This window comes from Esox lucius, chromosome 20, assembly GCF_011004845.1.
Source record: "Esox lucius isolate fEsoLuc1 chromosome 20, fEsoLuc1.pri, whole genome shotgun sequence".
Lineage (NCBI taxonomy): Eukaryota > Metazoa > Chordata > Actinopteri > Esociformes > Esocidae > Esox > Esox lucius.
The window spans coordinates 18,881,934-18,909,082 of NC_047588.1; the positions used below are offsets into that span (position 1 = coordinate 18,881,934).

A 27,149-nucleotide genomic window follows, 5' to 3' on the forward strand; every position below is an offset into this window, starting at 1 on the left:
CAAACATTAATCATTGTTGATTTGGTTTATTTGTAGTGGCTAAGCATTCAAAACATCCAAAGGAATGACTCAGTAGATAGCAAACGCAATCTAGTAAATAATTCACACAAACAACTTTTATTCTCTAACCAGTACACAAGGGTCAGGTCAACAAATATAATAATTGCAACCAATATTAACCCCTTTATGTTTATAGGTTTAGACACCTAAAAAAACTGCAAATAGGTAAACAGCGTGTACCAGTTCTTACCATACTATATATAATACTATACTATATTTTGTCATTTCAGTGCCTCATGTAATTAAACATGGAGAGGCATTCAAAGGGATTAATATTTCCAATAACCATAATATATATATAATATTATAGATTATAGATATATATATTATCTACTATTATAGATATAATAGTTAGTAGAAATATTATTTCTATAACTATTATTTAGAAATAAATGAAAAATACAAAACTGAAACATCATCAGTCTCCACGCTCTGCTTTAAAACTTGGTGGAACGACTTTGGGCTGTAATTACAGCTGAGTCTTTAGGGATAAGCCTATACCAACTTGGTCCCAAGTTTCAGCTTTCTTGCAGAGGGCAGCTGGTTTTCCTGAAGGAAAACCTGTACATTCCTTAATTAAATTGCCCTTCTATCTTGAAAAAAGCCCCTGACAATGATAAGCATCCCCATAACATTATGCTGCTTTGGGATGTGCTGTCTTGGGTTTAGGCTAAACAACATTTAAGCTTTGCTACATGCCAGTCATTTGAAATGTGTTTGTGATACTTCAAACAAGACTCAAGGTTGTCTTTCCTGTGTAACAGCATCCTCTTTGGCACCCTACCATAAGGTATCGGTGGTGCTATACACCTACATAATCATCTTGACCATGCTCCAAAGCATATTCAAGACCTTTGAAATCTTGTTAAGTCCATCCCCGGATCTGAGTATTACCACACCTGTTTCTCTTTTTCGTCTGCAAATCACTACCAAACAGAGTAATACAGAATCCACTCAATTCATCTTAAAATCATCTGAGTCACTATTTAGGTGAATTTAGGTGAAGGCCAGTTAACTGGATGTGAGATCCTTCAGGTTTTTAGTTACAGTCAAGTTAATCTAGGATTCTTTTTAGGAGCGTATGGAAATGTATCCAATATATTAATATATACTTTCCTTGCACCATGATAAAGAACGGCGTGTAGTGGAAATACATTTTAATTTAAATGCATGAAACCTTAAGGCATTGACAGAACAACATTTGAAAAGATGAATAAAAAAGGGGAATAGGTTTTCTGTAGGCACTAAAAGAATCACCTATTTATGTTGCATACATACACCGATCAGCCATAACATTATGACCACTGACAGGTGAAGTGAATAACACTGATAACCTCCTTATCATGGTACCTGTCAGTGGGTGGGATATATTAGGCAGCAAGTGAACATTCTGTCCTCAAAGTTGATGTGTTAGAAGCAGGAAAAATGGACAAGTGGATCTGAGCGACTTTGACAAGAGCCAAATAGAGATGGCTAGACGACTGGGTCAGAGCATCTCCAAAACATTAGCCCTTGTGGAGTGTTCCCGGTCTGCAGCGCTCAGTACCAAAAGTGATCCAAAGAAGGAAAAGAAGGGATTCGGCATCAGGGTCATGGGTGGCCAAGGCTCACTGATGCATGTGGGGAGTGAAGGATGCCCCGTGTGGTCCGATCCAACAGATGAGCTACTGAAGCTCAAATTGCTGAAAAAGTAAATGCTGCTACTTATAGAAAAGTGTCAGAACACACAGTGCATCGCAGTTTGTTGCTTATGGGGCTGTGTAGCCACAGACCAGTCAGGGCACCCATGTTGACCCCTGTCCACTGGCAAAAGCGCCTACAATGGGCATGTGAGCATCAGAACTGGACCACGGAGCAATGGAAAAAGGTGGCCTGGTCTGATGAATCACGTTTCCTTTTACATCACATGGATGGCCAGGCAAGACAACAGTCAGTGTGATGCTTTGGGCAATGTTCTGCTGGGAAACCTTGGGTCCTGCCATTCAAGTGGATGTTACTGAGACACGTACCACCTACCTAAGCATTGTTGCAGACCATGTGCACCCTTTCATGGCAACGGTATTCCCTGATCGCATTGGTCTCTTTCAGCAGGATAATGCGCCCTGCCACAAAGCAAAAATGGTTCAGGAATGGTTTGAGGAACACAACGAGTTCAAGGAGTTGACTTGGCCTCCAAATTCCCCAGATTACAATCCAATCGAGCATCTGTGGGATCTGCTGGACAAACAGGTCAGATCCATGGGGGCCCCACCTCCCAACTTACAGGACTGCTGCTAACGTCTTGGTGCCAGATACCACAGCACACCTTCAGAGGTCTAATGGAGTCCATGCCTCAACGGGTCAGGCGGGAAAAGGGGGACCTACACAATATTAGGCAGGTGGTCAGAATGTTATGGTTGATGGGTGTATATGCCCTGCTCAGACAGTGTACTGTCTACAGTAGGGAATTTGGTGCCATTTCGGGAGCAAACTATGTAAACTGAATGAAATCCACATTAATTGTGATTCATAAAACTTATATATTATTATTATGAAATATTACAACTTGTAACAGAATGTGCCAAACAAAATAACATCAGCGACTGATCAGTAATCAATCAGAGCCCAGGTGTGAGGTTTGAACCAACTGTATAATACTTCACTGTTGGCCCTTTTAACATTAACAACAGGCAGACCATGAGAGTATATAGTTAGCATGCAGAAGAACTAATGGTTGTGCTTCAGGTGCACACCAGTGTGTTAGTGGGCATGCTTTATTGCATGTCATCTTGTTGAGCAAAAAGGTTGGTGACTAAGTTAGCCATGAAGACATTCACGGGTGAGTATGCTGCATCATCTCAGGTTTTGCATTGAGCTTTGCACGCTAACTATCGGCTGTCGTGCACTAGAACAGGTCAGTAAAATAACCTCTAGGTTTTATATAATAGTAGCAATGTTGGTATACTGTATCAATGTATCCAAACAAAGAAAAACATATTGGCTTGTTCTTGTTTCAGCAACTTGCAAATCAGAGTGAAACGAGTGCTAAGTAGATATTAAAGTATCTGTTTCTTTTCCTGACCATAAACAAGCTGACATGTATCCGAGAGGACAACCCAAAATAAGGTGGTAAGTGTACATGTAGTACAATAATTTTATAAATTCAACTGAATATACAACAAAATAACACAATGGATTACCTGCTTGTTGACTGGATCCATCCAGTTTTGGCTCACATTTTGAAAGAGATAAAGAATCTAGAAAAAAAAGAAAAAAAGAACATTAATTCACCACATAAAGACTGTGATTACTGCCTGCTTGCTTAATGAAATTATTTCAGTGAAGCATAAATGCTAAATAATTCACCCATTAAACGTCTGTTGTTTAACAAATCTGTCAGTGTCTTCTCTACTTGCAACTACAGTATAGCACTTGAAATTACTGTGGGTTATGTAAGCCTTGCTTCTGACTGGTCTTTCTACAGTATGTCTAGGCCAGTACAGTAGTGGGGTCGACTAGTGGAAGTTCAGCCCTGCTTTCTTTCTGGGTCATCCGGTAGTACATCAGTAGTAGAGGACAGCTACAGCTTAGTTTTGCCTGCTTTTCAAATGGCAAGCCAGCATATGTTGCTAAGGATTACATGGCTGATGAACTGTAGTTCATGAGGACTTGATTTAAAGTGCAGTGGAGATTCAACATTGAAAGCAACCATTTGTATGATTTCCACCATAGAAAATCTGGGGGGAAAAGGCTCAGTTGATTCAATGTCTTCCCAATGATTTTTGTTTTATAACTTTTTTTCTGGTCACTGTAAAGTTACCATTCCAAAGAAATTGGGATACGTCTCTAGAGAAAAATATAAATAGACATCGCTTTTTAGCGATGCAGGAATACACAGGTTGATATGGACCTGAAAATCTGTTTGCCACATTTCTGATTGACACGTCAGACATGTAGCACAGGAGACTCTTTCAAGGCAAAACTAGAATTTCTCTATTGGAGCTAACTTATTATAGGAGCCGTCTTACAATGGGCCAAAATAGGCTATAAAAATGCAAATTCCAAATCACACTTTGTAAAATGCCCTTACACATAGTGATCAATGTGGTCGTCTCACATTTTTAGCCTTAGAAAGCATTAACTTTTACTTCCTTTGAAAAAAGGTCTGTAAAATAATGTTTTGTAGACTATTCCTCTTCTGCAGAGTGAGATGAAATGTTTTGGAACTGGCATCTTTTAGTTCAGGCATTGCACAACCTGTTTCCAAAGAAAACAGAATGCAGTGGTGTGAAAATCATTTAAACACTATAGTCAATAGAAAGTGGTAGAAAGACAACATACCAAAAGTTGAAACAGAGATTTTCTTTTTTTCTTGAATAAATATGCCTACATTGAATTTGATGCCAGCAACACGTTTCTAAAAGGTTGGGCAACATACAACTGGAAAAGTTATGTATTGCTTAAGAAAAACATGGAGGACCATCTCACAACTATTAATTGGCAACAGGTCAGTAACATGATTGGGTATAAAAAAGCATCTCAGTGAAGATGAGCCTTTCAGACGTAAAGATGGGGAGGGTTTCATCACTCTGTGATAGACTGCGCCAACAAATAGTGCAACAATTAAAAAAGAAAGTTTCTCAATAAAAAATTGCAAATAATTAGGGGATCTCATCATCTACGGTACATAATATAATAAAAGAAATTCAGAGAATCCTGAGAAATCTCTGTACACAGGAGACAAGGATGAAAACCAATATTGGACGGCCGTGATCTTCAGGCTCTCAGATGGCACAGCATTAAAAACAGATTAAAAAGGATTCTTTAGTGGACATCACTACATGGGCTCAGGAACACTTCAGAAAACCATTGTCAGTGAACACAGTACATCGCTACATCCACAAATGCAAGTTAAAGCTCTATCATGCAAAGAAGAAACCACGTATAAAAAAGGTACAGAAACGCTGCCGCCATCTCTAGGCCCAAGCTCATTTAGGATGGACTGAGGCGACTTGGAAAACTGTCCTGTGGTCTGACAAATCTAAATGTGAAATTATTTTTGAGAAACATGGAGGTCGCGTCCTCCAGATTAAAGAGGAGAGGGACCATCTGGCTAATTATCAGTGCACAGTTCAAAAGCCAGCATCTGTAATGGTATGGGGAAGCATTAGAGCACATGACATGGGTGACTTGCACATCTGTGAAGGCACCATTAATGCTGAACAATATATACAGGTTTTGGAGCAACATATGCTGCCATCCAGACAATGTATTTTTCAGGGAAGGCCTTGCTATATTTCAGCAAGACAATGCCAAACCACATTCTGCATTTATTACAACAGCATGGCTCTTTAGTAAAAGATCTGGGTGCAACACTGGCTTACCTGCAGTCCAGACCTGTCACCCATTGAAAACATCTGGAACATTTATGAAACGAAAATATGACAAAGGAGACCACGAACTGTTGAGCACCTGAAATCATATATCAAGCAAGAATGGGAATACATTTCACTTTTGGTCTCCTCAGTTCCCAAACATGTACAGAGTATTGTTAAAAGAAGAGCCGATGCAACACATTAATCAACTTGCCCCTGTCCCATCTTTTGTGAAATGTGTTGCTGGCATCAAATTCAAAACAGCCATGTATTGTTCCCAAAACAATAACATTTGTTTTCTTTGTACTATTTTCAATTAAATAAAGGGATAAATGATTTGGTTGTGGAGGCAAAAACTCGGGCCTGGGAGGAGTTCGGTGAGGCCATGGAGAAGGACTATCGGCTGGCCTCGAAGAGATTCTGGCAAACTGTCCGGCGCCTCAGGAGAGGGAAACAGTGCCCTACCAACGCTGTTTACAGTAGAGGTGGGCAGCTGTTGACCTCAACTGGGGATGTCGTCGGGCGGTGGAAGGAGTACTTCGAGGATCTCCTCAATCCTGCCATCACGTCTTCCATTGAGGAAGCAGAGGATGATGGCTCAGAGGTGGACTCGTCCATCACACGGGCTGAAGTCACTGAGGTGGTCAAGAAACTCCTCGGTGGCAAGGCACCGGGGATGGATGAGATCCGCCCTGAGTACCTCAAGTCCCTGGATGTTGTGGGGCTGTCTTGGTTGACACGCCTGTGCAACATCGCGTGGCGGTCGGGGACAGTGCCTTTGGGATGGCAGACCGGGGTGGTGGTCCCTCTTTTTAAGAAAGGGGACCGGAGGGTGTGTTCCAACTATAGGGGGATCACACTTCTCAGCCTCCCCGGGAAAGTCTATGCCAGGGTTCTGGAGAGGAGAATACGGCCGATAGTAGAACCTCAGATTCAGGAGGAACAGTGTGGTTTTCGTCCGGGCCGTGGAACACTGGACCAGCTCTATAACCTCTACGGGGTGTTGGAGGGTTCATGGGAGTTTGCCCAACCAGTCCACATGTGTTTTGTGGATTTGGAGAAGGCATTCGACTGTGTCCCTCGCGGCGTCCTGTGGAGGGTGCTTCGGGAATATGGGGTCCTGGGTCCTTTGCTAAGGGCTGTCAGGTCCCTATACGACCGAAGCAGGAGCTTGGTCCGCATTGCCGGCAGTAAGTCAGACTTGTTCCCAGTGCATGTTGGACTCCGGCAGGGCTGCCCTTTGTCACCGGTTCTGTTCATAATTTTTATGGACAGAATTTCTAGGCGCAGCCAGGGGCCAGAGGGTGTCAGGTTTGGGGACCACACGATTTCGTCTTTGCTCTTTGCGGATGATGTTGTCGTGTTGGCCCCTTCAAACCAGGACCTTCAGCATGCGGTGGGACGGTTTGCAGCCGAGTGTGAAGCGGTGGGGATGAGAATCAGTACCTCCAAATCCGAGGCCATGGTCCTCAGTCGGAAAAGGGTGGCTTGCCCACTTCAGGTTGGTGGAGAGTACTTGCCTCAAGTGGAGGAGTTTAAGTATCTAGGGATCTTGTTCACGAGTGAGGGAAGGATGGAACGGGAGATTGACAGACGGATCGGTGCAGCTTCTGCAGTAATGCGATCGATGTATCAGTCTGTCGTGGTGAAGAAAGAGCTGAGCCGTAAGGCGAAGCTCTCGATTTACTGGTCAATCTACGTTCCTACTCTCACCTGTGGTCATGAGCTTTGGGTCATGACCGAAAGGACAAGATCCCGGATACAGGCGGCCGAAATGAGCTTTCTCCGCAGGGTGGCTGGGCGATCCCTTAGAGATAGGGTGAGAAGCTTGGTCACGCTGGAGGGACTATGTCTCCCGGCTGGCCTGGGAACGCCTCGGTGTCCCCCCGGAAGAGCTGGAGGAAGTGTCTGGGGAGAGGGAAGTCTAGGCATCTCTGCTTAGACTGCTGCCCCCGCGACCCGGCCCCGGATGAAGCGGAAGAAGATGAATGAATGAATGAAAATGATTTGCAAATCATTGCATTCTGTTTTTAGTTGCATTTTACGCAGCGTCCCAACTGTTTTGGAAACAGGATTGTAGCATGGGCATACAGCTACCTATCCACCAAGGGCAGGGTTGATAACATTTGAATGACTGTGAGTTACAGAAAATGTAAAAAGTGAAATAAAACTTTGCATGTCATACAAACTTAGAGTATAATCTGTGGATTTGTGGGATTGCTATTGTACTGCATGTATTCTAGTTCAGTTTTCTTGTTTTCTATACAAATCAGAACAGCAACATGTAATTAAACCAGGAGACCACTAGCAGAGTGCAGCACCAGAAGGATCTATGTTAATGTCTTCAAAGGACAGAGGATGTTTGGCTCTGTGCGGAGTTCCTGTTTGACAGGCTGTGCACAGCTGCTATCTGGAAACAAGCACTGAGAGGGCACACAGCCGCAACCACACCACAACAAACATCCCCTAGCTCAGTTCCACTGTAACCCAGGCTGCTTTAATTCTCAAACCAAACTGTGTGGGTGCGCACATCGCAACCCCATTAAAAAGGGAAAAGGCTTTGTTCAGAAGTATAACGGTCAGAACTTAATTATGTATTCAAAACGATGTTTTTGAACAATACATGCTCTTTCATATGCCGTCTTGTATGAATTATGGGAAGGATCACAGGCTTGTTCCATATGTAGCTTATATGATGTGTTTCAACATGGCTCATGTATTGTGCCTTATTTTGGTTTTCACACGCCTTCTTCCCCTTCTCCACCAGAGTGGCTGCATCCCTGTGTGTTTCTGAGTTTAGAGCTCCAGCGTCTTTTGATAAACCATCTCAGAGAGACAGGCAGATAACATCCTAGAAGGCCGGTTTCTGAGAGGAGATTCAGTGGTTCCAGGCGCCTGCTCAATAATGGGAAACAAGGGGCTGCTGTGTGTCTGTCTCATTGGGGGTTGGTGGCTGACACTGACTAATAGATACAGTAGGAAGGATGGATAGGAGATCCTCTCTTATCAGATGAGGGAGTCCAAGGAGACAGTCTCAGCCCACTGCCACTTTCCTTTATGGACCACAATACCTTTCTCCTTTCTTCCAGGCCTCCAGGCATTGTGGGTGGGAAGCAGAGGCTTCTGCGATTTATACCGGTCTGTATTCCTGACTGAATTAAGCATAAGCGAATCATCCACTTCACCTACAATTCCAACTTATTGACATTCATTTGTATGCAAATTGGGACAATTGAAAAATGGACACTTTGAATTCTGCATGCATTTGACATATTTCTAACTAACAGCTGAAGATCTATACAGAATTGTGTGCAGATTGCTGGACATGGTCTCATTTAGTTCTATGGGTCAGTGAGCAGCCTAGCAAATATAACTAGCCTGATCTACACAGTGCATAGCAATATGCTGTCATTATGCAAACAGTTTAAAGGGAAACCGATTGCACTTACAACAATTTGGACCAAACGTGGTCCAGATTTGAGTTCCATTAGCTTAATCAGAAAGTATTCAGACCTATTTTCCAGCTCTTCCACATGTTGTTATGTCACAGCCTGAAATGTTTGCATATTAAAAAAAAAATTGAAACAGAAGGACCTTTGGCAGTGATTGCTACATTTTTCTAGGGTATGACAGTTTCTCCCATTCTTGTCTGAAGATCCTCGCAAGCGCTGTCTCTGTGCTCTAAAGGGAAATTCCTTCAACCTGATGTTTTCTCTTCTCTGATATGCACTGTCAAGGTGTGTGACTTTCCAAATCATGTCCAATCAATTCAATGTACCACAGGTGGACTCCAATCAACTTATAGGAGCATCATGGATAACCAATGGAAACAGGATGAACCTGAACTTAATTTCGAATGTCATAGCAAAGGGTCTGAAGACTAATGTAAATGAGATATTTCTGTGTTTCACTGCATCATTTTATTTTAATAAAGTTGAAATAAATTAAATTTGAATGGTCATTAAGGGATATTGTGTGTAGATTGATGAAGGAATTTATTTATTTTTTAAACAAGGCTGCAACATAAGAAATTCGAATGAATAGGTACGTGTGTCCAAACTTTTGACCGGTTCTGTATGCATTTGAAGCTAAGAAGAATTAATCTGTCAAAGGACAAGGTAAAAAAGGATAATAAAATAATTTCAAAATATCAACCTCCGGTAGACCATGCTGAAAATGTTTTATTTTACCCGTAAAAAGATTTTAAGTCATTAGCAATATTTTCACTAACTTTGAGTTAAACTTCCTAAAACTATTTGAGTAAAAAATGCCTTAGGGTTTACAGTAATTACTAATATAATAGCCATGGATAAAAAAAAAATACTCTAGCCTTTTTTTATGAAAAAAGAATACATCCATAACAGTCAAGCAGCCTTGAATCATCTGTTCTCAATTGTCGGAATACAGTAGGCTTTAAAAAACATGCTCACCATACAGGGGGAACCCACATCAAGGTCTTAGTTGGGGCAAAACAGAACAGCTCCAGTCAAAAGCTGCTCGTCCAATTATGAGGGGGAAGGCCTGATGGCAGGACCAAGGCTGTTTTAAGGCACAATGCCAATCTGTGCTTACTGCTTTTACTCCACTAGAAACAACTGCCAATTACTTTACCATAGAATGCAAGAGGATTCTCCCTGACCTTGTAGAATATGATGAATAAATGCAAGCCATAATGGCCTATTCCACCCTGACCCAGGACTCTGTAATATGCAGAGGTTGTCTTCTGCATTTCTCTCTGTTGCTTTCTTTCTGTCGACGGCTACCTCTCCTGCATTCCATCTCTAATATGAACCAAGTGATGGGAGCCCCTATGCACCATCATTGTTATCACATTGTTTCCTTCCATTGTACCAGCACTCAGCAAACAATTTCTTTACATGCCATTTAGCTTTCCGCCTCAATAAGTGAGATCGGACTGGGTGATAACACTAGATCACAGCATCGTTTTACCAGCGCTTTAAACATTTACAAGATGTGTCATTGATAATGACACTTTTCATAATTCCCTCCAATGGCTCTGATGCCTTGACGCAACGCTGATTAAGTAGGCACAGACGTCATCGCAGACCAGAATGAAACATAGTTGATAGTTGATAGTAAAAATAAAATAGCCGTGAGCTTCTTTCGCCTAAGGTCAGCAATGGAATGCATTTAATGTATCAATAAAATGGGGTCATGAAAAGGCACCGAATAACTAATCAACTAAGTATATACATAACAATAGAGACTAGCAGCAATTCTAGAGAATGTAGAAATGGGAAATGTAAGTAGTATAAAATATTATAAATATACGTGTTGTAGTGCATATAAATGAATACATTAAAATGTGCTAAATGTGCTACATTGAATGTACTGTACATAGAAAGTGACCAGAGCATGAAATCAAAAGATCAATGTTGCTGGTTGCGAAGCCTTATGGCCTGGGGAAAAACTGTGAGTTTGGAAGTGCTGCCCTGATGCTCCGGTTACGTCTACGAGACGGCAGCAGTGTGAACTGACCATAGCCTGGGTGGCTGGAGTCTAAGACAGTTGACTAAGGCTTCTATTTAAAAGAACAGACTGGACACAGAACTGGCAAGCTTCTTTACCACCTTCTAAAGACATGGTGGGATTATGGTGCTAGTCCGAGGGCCTGTGCAGCTGGAAGAGGGCTGGCTACCCATCAGAAATTGACTATTTTCTCGGTTTCTTCCTAGTTTCTGACCCTAGTAGGGAGTTTTTTTCTAGCCACAGGGGGTCCATACTTGTTGTTGCTTACTCTTTGGAGTTTTAGGCTGGGTATCTGTAAAACCACTGTGTTACATCTGCTACTGTGAAAAGGGCTTTACTAAATACATTTGGTTGTATGGATTGATCGTTAGCAGGTGATTAAGAGTGTTTGCTAAACTACACTAAAATGTAAAATGTTAATGTGAAGAGGTGATACAACCTTTGTCAAAAAAGCTAAAATCAGAGCTATCTGAAGGAAGCTGACTGTAACAGGTAGGGACCACCAGGTAAAGCACAGGTTTGGGGTTGGTGGGGCGATTGCCATGGCTTCAGCCTGGTGGGGGTTTTGGATGGGTGGCTGAATCACCATCTGCTTTAGGTTGATGGTAGGCACAAGGGAGTGAGGCCTTGCTCTGCCGAGGCTCAATGATGCCTGGATATTAAACAATTGAACATGGCAACTTTTTATCTGCTAGTAGCTGTTGAAAAGAAGACAATGTCCCTGTATAGCAGATGGCTTTTTGTAATTTATCCCAAATTTTTTATCTCAGTAAGGTTCCATTTATGCACCTGCATATAGTTATTCAGAAAAATAAAATAAAATACTTAGAAGTCCGTAGGAAAGGCTTGCGTAGGAAAGTTGTACATATCCTAAGTTGGAATTGGACCCATATATTCACTATAATTGAATTTGGGACACATGATTGCAAATATCATTTGACCTGTGAGGTTTCTTGAACACCATTCATCCTCAGGTCATATTAGAAGAACCAGAGCGGCCATTCCACTTCCTGTACCCTCTCCAGCAGGCTGCCTAATGGCTTCTGGGTTGTTGAGCTTTAAAATGACACACGTTTGCTCTTTCTTGTTGTACTGAAACCCATGGATTTAGTTTAGAAAGCCTTGGGCACAACAACTGTGATGTTGTAGTTAGTCGCTGAGCACTCTTAAGTGGGATTTAGGATGTATTCTGAATGGTTCCCTGTTTTCTATGCTGCTCTACTCTACCGGGTTCACTATAAGAAATGGGTTGTTGTTTGGACCTGTGGGTTGTTACTTTAACCTATATGGGATTATTTTGAAGTTGTGTGTCTTTTAAACAGAGACCGCAATCATTTTAGGATCAGCCCTTTTATTCAGTGTGTAATTCATTTATATTCTAGACAGTTTTATTATGGAAGATGATCTACATCACGTAAGTCAGATGATCTGCATTGCGTAGGGGAAGTCCACTCTCAGCAGCCTTTTACGTTTTTGGAAACATTTATGTGGTGGTGGTGGTGGTTGTTCCTCCGAAGTTTGACGGTTTACCTGCTGGACTCACGGGCTGCGGTGACACAGCTGAAAGTCGAGGCAGGCTACCGCAGTGTCTTCTGGGAGTCCTCTTCCTCTTATCCCCCATCATTCTCTTCCTCTTATCCCCCATCACCCTCTTCCTCTTATCCCCCAACGTCCTCTTCCTCTTATCCCCCATCGTCCTCTTCCTCTTATCCCCCATCGTGTCCTGAGTCACCATGTTGTGATGTGGCGCTAATTGAGGTTGTCATTACTTCCTCAGTTCACTCGAAAGGGAGGCTCCTCAAAGCAGCCCAATTGCATGCCTAGTGTATGACTTCAGCCCATACAAAGCATTAGGTCCAGGCTATACTGGAAATAATTATATTTTGTTAGAAGCTTGTATTCACTTTAAAGGAACTGGCACTGTTTAATTTACACGGCTTCTCCAAGGCATAAGGTATTGTCTGATGGTCACGGCCTTTCTGATGGTTTTGTACATAGGGGGTAGGAAAAAATTTAAAAGTACCCTAAATACTTTATATCTGCATTTTCAAAGGCCCTGTAACCAAAGTAAGACAGGTATTACCCCTTTTCCCCTGTTCATCTATTTACAACTATTTCATTTGAAATAAAAACTGCCCCCACTGCACCAACTCTCACCACAATCTGACAGTTACCCACTGATATGTATTCCTTGCAAGGAAGCTGTACATTAAAATGTCTATTTTTCAAAGGTTTTTTACAGGTACCCCACCTTCTGTCTGGGATTACAGTGATCATCCAGTTCCCCACTATACAGTAAGCTGATGTAATGCAGAGCTGCTTGGGGGTTATTCATAGCTTTACTCGTTAGCCTTCAATTACCTAAATCAGTAGGCAATTTCCAATACCTTTTTAAGGATTCTGAATGTGTGGATCATGTAATTGAATTGTAGTACTCGTTTCTTGCTCCCAAAGAAACAGACCAGAATTCTAACAAATTTCTTTGACACCATGATTACAAATTACTATGTTGTAACTGAACCAATCCCCATCGAGTTAAGGTTTACAGGGTCATGAGATACTCTTCCCTCATGCCACCAGTGGTTTAATGAGACTTATGGCTCCAACAAAGATCTAGTGTTTACTATGTCAAAGTGCCTTCTATTTTTGTTCTGTATCAAATATCGTAGTCAGGCGCCATTTGCCACCACATAGCTGCCTTGCTTCACCCATTTAACACATTACACACTGGGGTTGTTCTTGTGAGATGAGGACCGTTACACTGGCAATGGTGTAGTTCAAGATATTTCTGTGTGCATGAATGTGACTATGCAGTTTGCAGCATCATACTGTTAAATTTATATTTTTGCTTTATATATTTCTTAATACCTTTTACGTAGATGTGGCGTGCCATGTCACAAGAATATCATTGTTCAGAATGATGCTATGTTATTCGGTGCATTTGGTAAATAAAATACTTTGACTTTTGACTAGTCACTACAGGAAGTCAAACCAGCCATTCCTTGCACACCAGAAGGGAAGTCAAAAGGTATTGCATTGTCAAAGCAGGGGCTTTCACACCGGGTTATGGAAGTCATGGTTCAAGCCTACAAAGGTGTAGGGGAGTGTGTTCCAGAAGGTGCGATATGTCACTAACAGAGGTGCTACCACATCCCATGTTGTGTTGGGTAAGTCCCATCACGAATGTGTGTGCAGGTGCTACCTGGTCAATATATGGCACATTCTCAAGATAATAAAAGGTAGACATCCCTACCTACCACCCAAATGTCATTTGGTGCATGCGTGACCTTCCTCATGGCCATTAAAATTATGTCTGTGAGCAATTTCTTTAAACATTATTTAAAGAAATTGAGAAAAATCAACTATGTAGGATCAATGCTGTATTGTTGTTTGTGAATGGCGACAGTAGCCAATAACTTGGGACTCCAAATAGTCCGCTTTTCACAAATTTCACTGTGGAAAAGGTGAGCACTATGTGAAATCAAAATTCATCACCATAACAAAATGTCACTAATTTGAACACTTCTTAAAAAACGATTTAATATTTCTTGACACCTAATCTAAATCAGTAAACAATGAGTGAAATAGGTTACTCTTACTGTTAAAACACTAATATATCAAAGCATAGACACCATTTACATTGGCTCTCAAAAATATTCAACCCCCTTGGACTTCTCCACTTCAAAATAGACTGAATGAGTTGTTGCCACTGATCAACACAAAAAAGACCATAATGTCAATGTGAAAATTTTTCCAAATGTTCTGTTGGTTATTACAATTTCAAACATAAACTACACTCACCTAAAGGATTATTAGGAACACCATACTAATACTGTGTTTGACCCCCTTTCGCCTTAAGAATTGCCTTAATTCTACGAGGCATTGATTCAACAAGGTGCTGAAAGCATTCTTTAGAAATGTTGGCCCATATTGATAGGATAGTATGTTGCAGTTGATGGAGATTTGTGAGATGCACATCCAGGGCACGAAGCTCCCGTTCCACCACATCCCAAAGCTCTATTGGGTTGAGATCTGGTGACTGTGGGGGCCATTTCAGTACAGTGAACTCATTGTCATGTTCAAGAAACCAATTTGAAATGATTCGAGCTTTGTGACATGGTGCATTATCCTGCTGGAAGTAGCCATCAGAGGATGGGTACATGGTGGTCATAAAGGGCTGGACATGGTCAGAAACAATGCTCAGGTAGTCCGTGGCATTTAAACGATGCCCAATTGGCACTAAGGGGCCTAAAGTGTGCCAAGAAAACATCCCCCACACCATTACACCACCACCACCAGCCTGCACAGTGGTAACAAGGCATGATGGATCCATGTTCTCATTCTGTTTACGCCAAATTCTGACTCTACCATCTGAATGTCTCAACAGAAATTGAGACTCATCAGACCAGGCAACATTCTTCCAGTCTTCAACTGTCCAATTTTGGTGAGCTCGTGCAAATTGTAGCCTCTTTTTCCTATTTGTAGTGGAGATGAGTGGTACCCGGTGGGGTCTTCTGCTGTTGTAGCCCATCCGCCTCAAGGTTGTGCGTGTTGTGGCTTCACAAATGCTTTGCTGCATACCTCGATTGTAACGAGTGGTTATTTCAGTCAAAGTTGCTCTTCTATCAGCTTGAATCAGTAGGCCCATTCTCCTCTGACCTCTAGCATCAACAAGGCATTTTCGCCCACAGGACTGCAGCATACTGGATGTTTTTCCCTTTTCACACCATTCTTTGTAAACCATAGAAATGGTTGTGCGTGAAAATCCCAGTAACTGAGCAGATTGTGAAATACTCAGACCGGCCCGTCTGGCACCAACAACCATGCCACGCACAAAATTGCTTAAATCACCTTTCTTTCCCATTCTGACATTCAGTTTGGAGTTCAGGAGATTGTCTTGACCAGGACCACACCCCTAAATGCATTGAAGCAACTGCCATGTGATTGGTTGATTAGATAATTGCATTAATGAGAAATTGAACAGGTGTTCCTAATAATCCTTTAGGTGAGTGTATATCATGGAGACAAAGGAACATTCAAAGCAAATCCGGAATAATGTTCTTCAAAAGCACCAACCTGTTAGGATATAATCACGTTTTCAAATGCATTGAATATGCCCTGGGGCACACTACAGTCCAATATTAAGAAATGGAAAGAATATTGCACAACTATAAATCTGTCTAGAACAGGCGGTCCTCAGAAACTGAGTATCCGGGCGAGTAGGCCACCAAGAAGCCTGTTGCAACTCAAAAGGAGTTCAAGTCTTTCATGTCTGACACTGGCCATACTGCAACAATAGCCCAGGTGCTTCACAAAAGTGGCCATTATGGGAAAGTGGCAAAAAGAAAACAACTAATCAAATCTTGGCTACATTTTGCCAGAAGGCATGTGGGGGACTCTGAAACCAAGTCAAGGAAGATTCTATGGTTTGATGAGATCAAAATAGAGCTTTTTGGCCTAAAAACTCAACTTTATGTTTGGCAAATGTAGAGGAAAATCCTGGAGGACAACCTGCAAGAGCCCAGGGATTTGGAAGATTCATCTTCCAGCAGGACAATGACCCAAAATACTACAGGCAAAGCTCAAATGGAGTGGCTTTAAAACAAAAGGGTCAATGTCCTTGAGTAGCCCAGTCAAAGCCTGGACCTCAACCCAATTGAGAATATGAGGAAAGAGTTGAAAATTGCTGCTCTCCAAAGGTCCTCATCCAACTTGTCAGAGCTTAAGCAATTTTTCAAGGAATGTTCAAAAACTGCTGTCCAGATGTGTAAAGCTGGTAGAGACTTATCCTAATAGACTCATATTGTAGCCTTTGTAAGATAGTCTCATAGAAATGTCAGTAAATAGCACCAGCACATCAACATATTAACATGTTGCTGTATGCAATAAAAAAGTGTAGTCAAATTAAAGTAATTAAATTTATCCAACAGTCGACAAAGTGTAACAGATTTTTTTTTATTCAACACATAAATTGCTTAATATAAGAACATCACCTGGTCTGAAAGGCTAATAGATACAGTAGGTATTCTCAATTAGCCTAGCATTTGTAGTATGGGCAGACATAACTTATGTACAACAAACACAACTGCATTTAATTAATTGCAATTTAAATGCAAAGAAATACCATGAAAAGATGGTGAGGCCCATTGTCATGTCATTCATCTGCCATCATCACCTCGTGTTTCAGCATGGTAACTCATAGTTGCAATGAGGGATGTTATGAACTGACAAATTTACTTAATGTTTAAACAGGCATTTTCTGATAGGTTTTCTGTTAAAACAATCGAAAAAAACAGGTAGATTTGGTATTTAGAATTGGAGGGTAGAAAACGCACAGAAGAGCTTGATAGCTAGTTTAATCTTTTGGTTTGATGGGGTTAGCTATCATGCAATCAGAAAGCTACCACATAATCAGAAAATATGATAAATAAAAATGTCTTAGTATACCAAGACAGCCAACAGGGTTGCTGTCTGTCTACATTTCCCTTGTCTGCTGTTGCAATTTTTCTCATGCATTGAAGATATAGTTGCTACAGTTGCTAAGACATGTTCTTTATATATATATAAATAATTATATATATAATATAATATATATTATATTATATATTATATATAAAGAACAAATATATATACATTCCCTACAACTACTTTTACAGCATTATTGCATTATATATCTGTAATTCCTTTATAATGATTGGGATCTGTTAGTGGTAGTTTTGTAAATAAAATAAAAAGATTATGGGATTTTTCTTTACATTACGGATATCACTGTTGCTCAAAAGTTTCAACATTCACACCCCTGGTCACAAAGATCTGTACACAATTCCTGGAAATATGCAACAATATCCAGCAACTTTGCATAGCCATTGAACATTCCACAGGCCACAATCAGAAACATATGGGAATCTTTTTGCAAAATGCTGACAGTAATATAAAAATAGCATGTTTTAATATTGGTATAAATATACCTTTATACCAATATTAAAACACGCAATTTTAATATTACTATCAGCATTTTACAACAAGATTCCCATATTTTTCTGTGTTATTTTCCTACACAATATCTTTTTGGGCATAATTGCATATAACACCTATGTTTTTGCCATCCAACCAACCTAAATCTGACCCACAGCGGATTCTAGTTGCCCACTCTTTTCTATATTCTGAAGTCAAGGCTTTGAAACTAAAATGTAAACACTCTTAATGCATTGGTCTAAACAAAATCACAGAAAAGTCACAGAACAAATTTACTTTGTTTCACAAAATTCTACACCTCACACATACAGTGGGGAGAACAAGTATTTGATACACTGCCGATTTTGCAGGTTTCCCCCCTTACAAAGCATGTAGAATTTTTATCATAGGTACTTTTCTACTATGAGTGACGGAATCTAAAACAACAATCCAGAAAATCACATTGTATGATTTTTAAGAAATTAATTTGCATTTTATTGCATGACATAAGTATTTGATACATCAGAAAAGCAGAACTTAATATTTGGTACAGAAATCTTTCTTTGCAATTACAGAGATCATATGTTTCCTGTAGTTCTTGACCAGGTTTGCACACACTGCAGCAGGGATTTTGGCCCACTCCTCCATACAGAACTTCTCCAGATCCTTCAGGTTTCGGGGCTGTCGCTAGGCAATACGAACTTTCAGTTCCCTCCAAAGATTTTCTATTGGGTTCAGGTCTGGAGACTGGCTAGACCACTCCAGGACCTTGAGATGCTTCTTATGGAGCCACTCCTTAGTTGCCCTGGCTGTGTGTTTCGGGTTATTGTCATGCTGGAAGACCCAGCCACGACCCATCTTCAATGCTCTTACTGAGGGAAGGAGGTTGTTGGCCAAGATCTCATGATACATGGCCCCATCCATCCTCCCCTCAATCCTGTCCCCTTTGTAGAAAAGCATTCCCAAAGAATGATGTTTCCACCTCCATGCTTCACGGTTGGGATGGTGTTCATGGGGTTGTACTCATCCTTCTTCTTCTTCCAAACACGGCGAGTGGAGTTTAGACCAAAAAGCTCTATGACCACATGACCTTCTCCCATTCCTCCTCTGGATCATCCAGATGGTCATTGGCAAACTTCAGACGGGCCTGGACAAGCGCTGGCTTGAGTAGGGGGACCTTGCGTGCGCTGCAGGATTTTAATCCATGACGGCGTAGTGTGTTACCGATGGTTTTCTTTGAGACTGTGGTCCCAGCTCTCTTCAGGTCATTGACCAGGTCCTGTCGTGTAGTTCTGGGCTGATCCCTAACCTTCCTCATGATCATTGATGCCCCACGAGGTGAGATCTTGCATGGAACCCCAGACCGAGGGAGATTGACCGTCCTCTTGAACTTCTTCCATTTTCTAATAATTGCACCAACAGTGGTTGCCTTCTCACCAAGCTGCTTGCCTATAGTCCTGTAGCCCATTCCAGCCTTGTGCAGGTCTACAATTTTATCCCTGATGTCCTTACACAGCTCTCTGGTCTTGGCCATTGTGGAGAGGTTGGAGTCTGTTTGATTGAGGGTGTGGACAGGTGTCTTTTATACAGGTAACAAGTTCAAACAGGTGCAGTTAATACAGGTAATGAGTGGAGAACAGGAGGGCTTCTTAAAGAAAAACTAACAGGTCTGTGAGAGATGGAATTCTTAATGGTTGGTAGGTGATCAAATACTTATGTCATGCAATAAAATGCAAATTAATTATTTAAAAATCATACAATGTGATTTTCTGGATTTTTGTTTTAGATTATGTCTCTCACAGACCTCTACATGCTTTGTAAGTAGGAAAATCTGCTAAATCGGCAGTGTATCAAATACTTATTCTCCCCACTGTAAATATAGGCTTAAAAAACTAATATATAAATTGTGATGTCGTTTTTTGTAAAGAAAGTGTTGTTCTATTCAGTGACAAAATAAAGTAGGCATGTCAACTTGTTTGTAAACGGAGGCTGCATGGCTGCATGGCTACAGATACTGCAATACGGATTAAACAGTATAGCACTAGAAAGTGGATTTAACAATGCATTAGCCTTGAGAAAGAGGCTCTGTGCAATTTTGGAGGTGTGGCTACACAACAATAGCAATGCGTGGATTTAGAAATGAATTACAAGACAAGGGCAAGGCAGAAAGTGATAAACATTTATGTTAGTAATAGTGGAAATAGCTTTTATAAACCTCATAGACATGAGATGGTTGTGAAGTTTATTGTGCAGGCTTTTTTAAGTATTAATTTCGATTTATCTGTCCACTGCAGTAAATGGCTTATGCATGCAACAAGACAAATAAATATATCACAGAGGTAAAAAGAAAACATAATATCCCTTTTAAACAATGAGCTGTACACCTAGGTGACTTTCAAAAGTTTGTGTTGATGTGAAAAAGTATAATATTGTGATTCAAACTCAAACTTTAATAGATTTCAACTCTACATCAAACATGATAGAGATTTATTTTTAATTGAAAGCCTTTCATGTGCGAATCCTTTCCTCAAATTCGTTTTTTTTAAGACAACCGAAAAAAACACGGTGTGGCCTCATTAGCAAATTTTGGATATTGCATATTTGTATATTTTCAATATTGGAATTCTATAATATATACCATACATATATACTTTCTACATTCAATAAAAGGTCATGTTTGATTAGATAAAATAGATAAAACTTTGCCTTCTGATTTATTTTTATTGATTTCATAAATTCCAGATGACAGATTATGATAGATAAAGTTATGATTTGAATATTGAATTTTGGAATTTCTATTTCAGACTTGGTGACGTCTACCAAAGAACTGTGTAACAACCATACTGGTTGAATTATCTCATTGCAATTCAGACACAGCAAAATTGTTGTTAGGAGAATTGACCTACAATGATGTTTACTTTCTGCATATACATAATTTCACTGAGATTACCTTAAAGTTCAAATGTAAAGGTAAACTCTTTAAACATGTCTACCCATGTTTTGACAAAAGACGTACCAGCTCAGTCTTTTCAGTCTCCCCAAAACCATGTCCATTTAATGTAAGGATTTTTACTTGCTTTATTTTTCTAACACGCAAATGTTTAAAATTATGCTTTTCTTATGTACACCCTCCTGCCAAGGGATACTATAGACACTACTATAGACACACACACAGAAAAGTTGTATTTCAATAGTATTTGTCCATTATGTACAAAACATTTTTTGAACAATGCGATCAATCCTTTAGACATCTTTCAAAAAAGATTCAGTGTGAACTGATCTTTCCTTGTCTATCTTTCATGTCCGTCTGTGCCATCAATTGGGATGGTGGGGAACAGACTTCTTGACCAAGAGGCAACAGACCAGGTGCTAAAGAAACAGCTGATACCACGTGAACAGCTGCTCTGACAGTGAATCATCCGAGGTGGTCTTATCGTTCTCCTAGGACATTCCCAAGGCACTTCAAGTACTATCCAAACTATTAATTCAACAGAATTAAAATTGTACACGAATTAATGAAGGGGGAAATTGTGGTTTTCTCTGGAAGCACTAGCGATTAAATACGAAAAGCCTACTGGGAAAAACGGGAAATATGGTCCTTAAATTGGCTAGAGAGAAAATGAATTAAAATATATAGGGGAAATACTGCAGCGGTACATGCTCGTGTATCACCCTGAGGGACACATATCTAAAACTAAATAAATACATCTGTTAGTCTGCTTGGCAATTCCATTATATAGGCTATTGTATCATAGCGGTAACAAATTGAGGGCTGCGGCAAACGCCTAGCCAAAATGTCAATTATATTCAATATAGGTTACAAACATGCGGCTCTTCAAATGGGCGGCATCAGTATCTTAGTACGATAACATAATCAATAGAATGTGGTTCTAACATGCTCGTTCGTTCAACTCACTAGAAAAAGATTCGTTGGCCACGACGAAGGGTAAATAATAATTGAATATGTGCATGCTACAACCACCTCGGAGATAGAATACATCGATAGCATTTCATTTCTAGGCTAATAAGCCATTCAAAACATGTTTTTATAAAAAAAATAAAAATAAAAGCCTACTACTGGGATTCACTATAATCAAAGAGCTTCGCTTTCCAAAACATTGCAATAGAAGAGAAAAGGTCAACAAGTCTGCTAAGGAAGGAAAAAAACACTAGCCCATCCACGCACCATAGGTGTTTATCGGTGTATCATCTGTACCTTAACAATATAGATCGCAATATCACTACAGTAGGCTACCGGAGGTGCTCGCCCCTCTTTTGACTTACCGGACTTGAAAAATGCCGCTATGTCGGCCGCGTCCTTAGCAGCCTCATCTATTCCCTCTCCAGAGCTCATGGCTTGAATTACGATATGGAAAAAATATCTCCAAAGAATTGACTTCCTCTAGGTTTTACGAGAAAATTGAAATACAACACCATTGAAATTGTCTTCTACTGTAACACGCACGCTATCTTTTCTCTATTCAATAGGCAAGAGACCTCCATCTTGGCAAGAATGAACATTCTTATTTCCGAACGGCGGCGCTCCAGAGCTGAAAGGCAGAGTGGGAAGTCCGTAAAGGGGTGGTCTTGGGGCTCTGGTGGAATATCCATGAGATTCTGAGGCAATGTGCGCCACAAATGGGATGATAGGAGTGACTGCAACATATAGGCCCTCTGAGAATATTAGATTGCGTAGGAAAGCCGAATTATTCACATAAGAATTGGCCTATGTGACATTATTTTTGTTATTTTACCGACTACTTTTGGAATTACCACGCAAAACATGTTTTGTTTTACAATGACCATGAAGAAAAGTAAAAATAGATCAGGGACCTTGTCTGGAATCCCGTCACCTGTCTATATAGCCAACAGGAAAACATGGGATAATTACTTTGGCCAATAATAAAATTGTATTGATAATAAAATCACATTTCCTAGGAATAATCAAGAGATTTCGACTACGTCACGAGGACCGGTCGGATGTTAGTATTTTCCATTGGAGTAAAGCACTAATATATTCAATAAGCATGCACCTTCCATAAAGCTTCAATCCACACGGTGCATTCTGCGATCGAACACTGGCACCCACTGGCGAAAAGTTGCCTACTATTCTTCGTAATGTTTGTTAAGATCTTGGCATGAAAAACAATCTGCTATTTACAAAGGCTCTAGTTGACGGGGGTTTTCAGATCTTATCTCACTTTAGGCCTATTCCACTCCGGTCCATGGACAGCCGAAAAACGTAGCCGACAGTTTTCATCTCCTTTCCAATAGTGTCAAATGAACTACCAGGTAGGGAAAAAAATTGTTTTGGCCCTCCAGGACCGGATAATGTTTCGGTCATCCATGGACCGGAGTGGAACAGACCTAAAGTGAGATAAGATTTGAAAAACCCCATCAACTAGTGCCTTGGTAAATAGCATATTTTTTTATGCCAACATATTAGCAAACATTACGAAGAATAGAAAGGTGCCAAGTAGGTACATTACGTGGGTTCTGCTCTAATGGGTTTCTGTTTCATCGGATAATTGGAGCCTTGGCTAATTGTATAGCTCTGTGGCTGGAGAAATGGCGAGAATCATGAGCAAACGTGGGAGGGTCTTGAGGAGCACTAATTGGGCTGATGTGTTTCCACTCGAGACTTTTGCGAGACAGACAAATGTGTGCTGCAGATATGGCGGTATGCGTTTTCGTTTAGGCTGCAGTGGGTAGCTAAAGTTTTGACATTCACTTTTGAGTTCTGTCCTTGGTGACATGATATGCATAACGTGTTTATACTATATTTAGTTACTATAGCTTTTTATTGCTATCTAACTGAAACGTGTCTAATATTAAAGTTACTGTTACTTTTTTACATAGGGATTAGTTATTGATAAAACACTTAAAGCATTAAAGTCTGTTTAATCTGCAGTTAACATCATCCAATCGTGTAGGTAATTTACTAATATTTAATTTATGTTTGTTTGAATACATATCACCATGGAAAAGCCCCTGATTTCATTTAAAGTTTATTCCAGTGACATAAATGCAAATGATCATTGCTCCTTTTTTCAGGCCTCCTTAACTTTCTATACAATATTTTACCAAGACAGTTATTGCATATTTGATTCAGTTCCTATCTACCATAGGCAAGTCAGAATATTTACCTTAGAGTAATGTTTTGTATTTCAGAGATAACAGTCCTTATATGCCATTTGGAGTACAGAGAAACAAAGCATTTCTTTTACCTCAGGACCTGTTTAAAGAATGATGTTACCAAACACCTTCCACAATGTGTCAGTAACCGCTGCAAGAGCCCCAGATGTATCTACCGCATTTTAACAGAATTTACATATTCACCACTTATCCAAACTGGATTTAATGGCTACATAATACAATAGATTTCTCTTTCAGGTGCCACAACATGTCCTTGAGGACATCTTGCTCGAGGTGATCCTTGCAAAGGGAGATGCAGCATATCTTCCTCTGTCTTTGATCTGCCAGTAATTTGATGGCATTGTCATGACACTGCAGTATCTCTTTCAGAAAGAGATGCCATTATGCCTAGCTTGGTGTTAAGTAGTTTACCGACACCAGTAAAATCTGATATTCAGGATGGTTTAGTTTATTTGGCAGCGATGATCTCAGAATAAGTCTCAAAATGATTAGTGATGTGTTGCACCCGAAAAACCTTGAGATCATGAAATACAAATTAATTTTAATACCATTTAATAAGGTGTGATTCGTGTTTGCCTAGATTAATAGACTATAAATAAGAAAATGCACATACCATTCAGAACCAACAATTTTTTGTCCATCAATAATTCATTATATACCTCATTGTCCTGGAACCATACAAACATAAATGTACAGTTATGCTCAAAAGTTTGCATACCCGAGAATAGGTAACATTTGTCAACTTTTTAAGAAACCATGAGTGAGCAGGCAAAATACATTTATTTTATTTCTTATATTTCTGTATTTTCATATTCAACTCTATATAAGTTATAACACATGACATGGCAACAAAGAAAACAATGAAATGACCCCTGTTCAAAAGTCTGCATACCCTCAGTTCTTAATTCTGTGTATTGCCCACATTAGCATCAATGACAGTGTGCAGTCTTTTATAATAGTTGTCTATGAGGCCCATAATTCTTGCAGGTGGTATAGCTGGCCATTCGTCTTGGCAAAATGCCAAAGTCATGCAACATTTTTGGTTGTTTTACATGAATCGCACGTTTGAGATCTCTTCAGAGTGGCTCGATGATATTAAGGTCAGGAGACTGCGATGGCCACACCAGAACCTTCACCTTTTTCTGCTGTAGCCACTGGAGGGTCAGCTTGGCCTTGTGCTTAGGGTCATTGTCATGCTGGAAAGTCTAAGAGCGTCCCATGAATGCAAATAGTCTGCCAGTATTTTCTGATAACATGCTGCATTCATCTTGCCATCAACTTTCACAAGATTCCCTGTGCCTTTTGGACTCATACCCCCCCCAAAAAACATCAGTGGGCCACCACCATGCTTCACAGTGGGGATGGTATTCTGTTCACTATAGGCCTTGTTGACCCCTCTCCAAACATAGCGCTTATGGTTGTGACCATAAAGGTCTATCTTGGTCTCATCACTCCAAATTACAGAGTGCCAGAAGCTGTCAGGCATGTCAAGGTGTAGTCGGACATATTGTAACCAGGCTTTTTTTGAGGCATTGGCGCAGTAAAGTCTTCTTTCTTGCAACTCAACCATACAGCTCGTTTTTTTGAAGTATCATCGTATTGTGCTCCTTGAAACAACCACACCATCTTTTTCCACAGCAGCCTGTATTTCTCCAAAGGTTACCTGTGGGTTTTTCTTTGTATTCTGAACCATTCTTCTGGCAGTTTTGGCTGAAATCTTTCTTGGTCTACCTGTCCTTGGCTTGGTATCAAGAGATCCCTGAATATTCCACTTCTTAATAAGTGATTGAACAGTACTGACTGGCATTTCAAAGGCTTTGGGTATATTTTTATATCCTTTTCCATCTTTATGAAGTTCCATTACCTAGTTATTATTTTCTGCTCCCCATGGCTCAGTATCTAGCCTGCTCAGTGCATCCATGTGAGAGCTAACAAACTCATTGACTCATACACAGACACTAATTGCAATTTAAAAAGCCACATGTGTCCACCCTTGCTGTCTTGCCAGGTGGGCTCTCGTCGCCAATGGAGAGCCCACCATGTTCAACAGACATTCACATTCGTTCCTCCGTTCAGGTTCCCTTACACATTTAGGGACCGTGAGAAAAGCAGTAATTGCCGAAATGTCAGTGGACGAATATAGTATCATTATGGATGCTCATCAACATCAATCCACATTCTAAATACTTTACCACATTTCATAACTGTCAAAAAGATCTTTATTGATTTATCACTAATCAATAAATCAATGGAAACATGTTTGATTTGGTATTTCTTCAATATATTTTTCAGTCATTGTTATAGGTACTTCAAACCTGATGCATTTTATTCTACAAATACCTGGCCTACTGGTACAAGCTATGTTCTGGTGAAAAACTCTTCATTGATTTATTAATAATCAATAAATCAATGGAAATACGTTTAATTAAAACCAAAAAAAGATTGAACAAGCAGGCCAGGTATTTGTAGAATAATATACTTTAAGTTTAAAGTTCCTATGATAATCATTTAAAAATATATTGAAGAAATACTGAAAAAAACGTGGTTCCATTGATTATTAATAAATCCATAATGAATTTTTCCAGCAAAACAAAGCTTGAACAAGTAGGCCAGCTATTTTCAGAGTAATATACATCAGGTTTGAAATTCCTATGACAACTATTGTAAAAAAAAGATATTGAAGATATACCAAAGTAAACGTGTTTCCATTGATTTATTGATTGTTTATAAATCCATAATTACTTTTTTCACCAAATCTTAGGTTGAACAAGTAGGCCACCTATTTTTAGAATGATATACATTAGGTTTGAAGTTCCTTTGAAAATCGCTGGAAAAAATATTGAAGAAATACAGAATTAAACATGCTTCCGTTGATGTATTGATTAGTGATAAATCAGGCCTGGATTGAGGGCTTTAAATGATTGACATCAAAGTCTGTTATTCTTATAATTCAGCCTATAACTAACATCAAAAACACTGATCGTCAACATTAGGTTAATGGCAGGCACATTATGATTCTTTATCAGGAATAGACTATCGTTTCGGTTTACAGTCATTGAAATCTGGCAGCGCTGCTCACCACCCTCCTCACTTTTACCCCAAACACCAAGAACGGAGGGCGAGACTAGTTTTGGC

At 40.1% G+C, this 27,149-nt stretch overlaps 1 protein-coding gene across 3 annotated transcripts in view; it reads right to left on the reverse strand.

Moving 5' to 3' along the window:
* The window catches only part of triob (trio Rho guanine nucleotide exchange factor b), a 141,452-nt gene extending 119,055 nt beyond the window's left edge, over nucleotides 1-22,397 (reverse strand). For 2 of the 3 annotated variants that reach the window (XM_029115548.2, XM_029115547.2), the window contains exons 1-2: nucleotides 22,143-22,394; nucleotides 3,240-3,296 (exon numbers count right to left, since the gene is read on the reverse strand). In XM_029115548.2, the coding sequence (XP_028971381.2) occupies nucleotides 3,240-3,296; nucleotides 22,143-22,212 (127 nt within the window). In that variant the 5' untranslated portion in view covers nucleotides 22,213-22,394. Of the gene's footprint in view, nucleotides 1-3,239; nucleotides 3,297-22,142 lie in introns of all 3 variants that reach the window. The other variant, XM_029115551.2, reaches the window with a different exon arrangement.
* Between the last annotated feature and the right edge of the window lie 4,752 nt (nucleotides 22,398-27,149).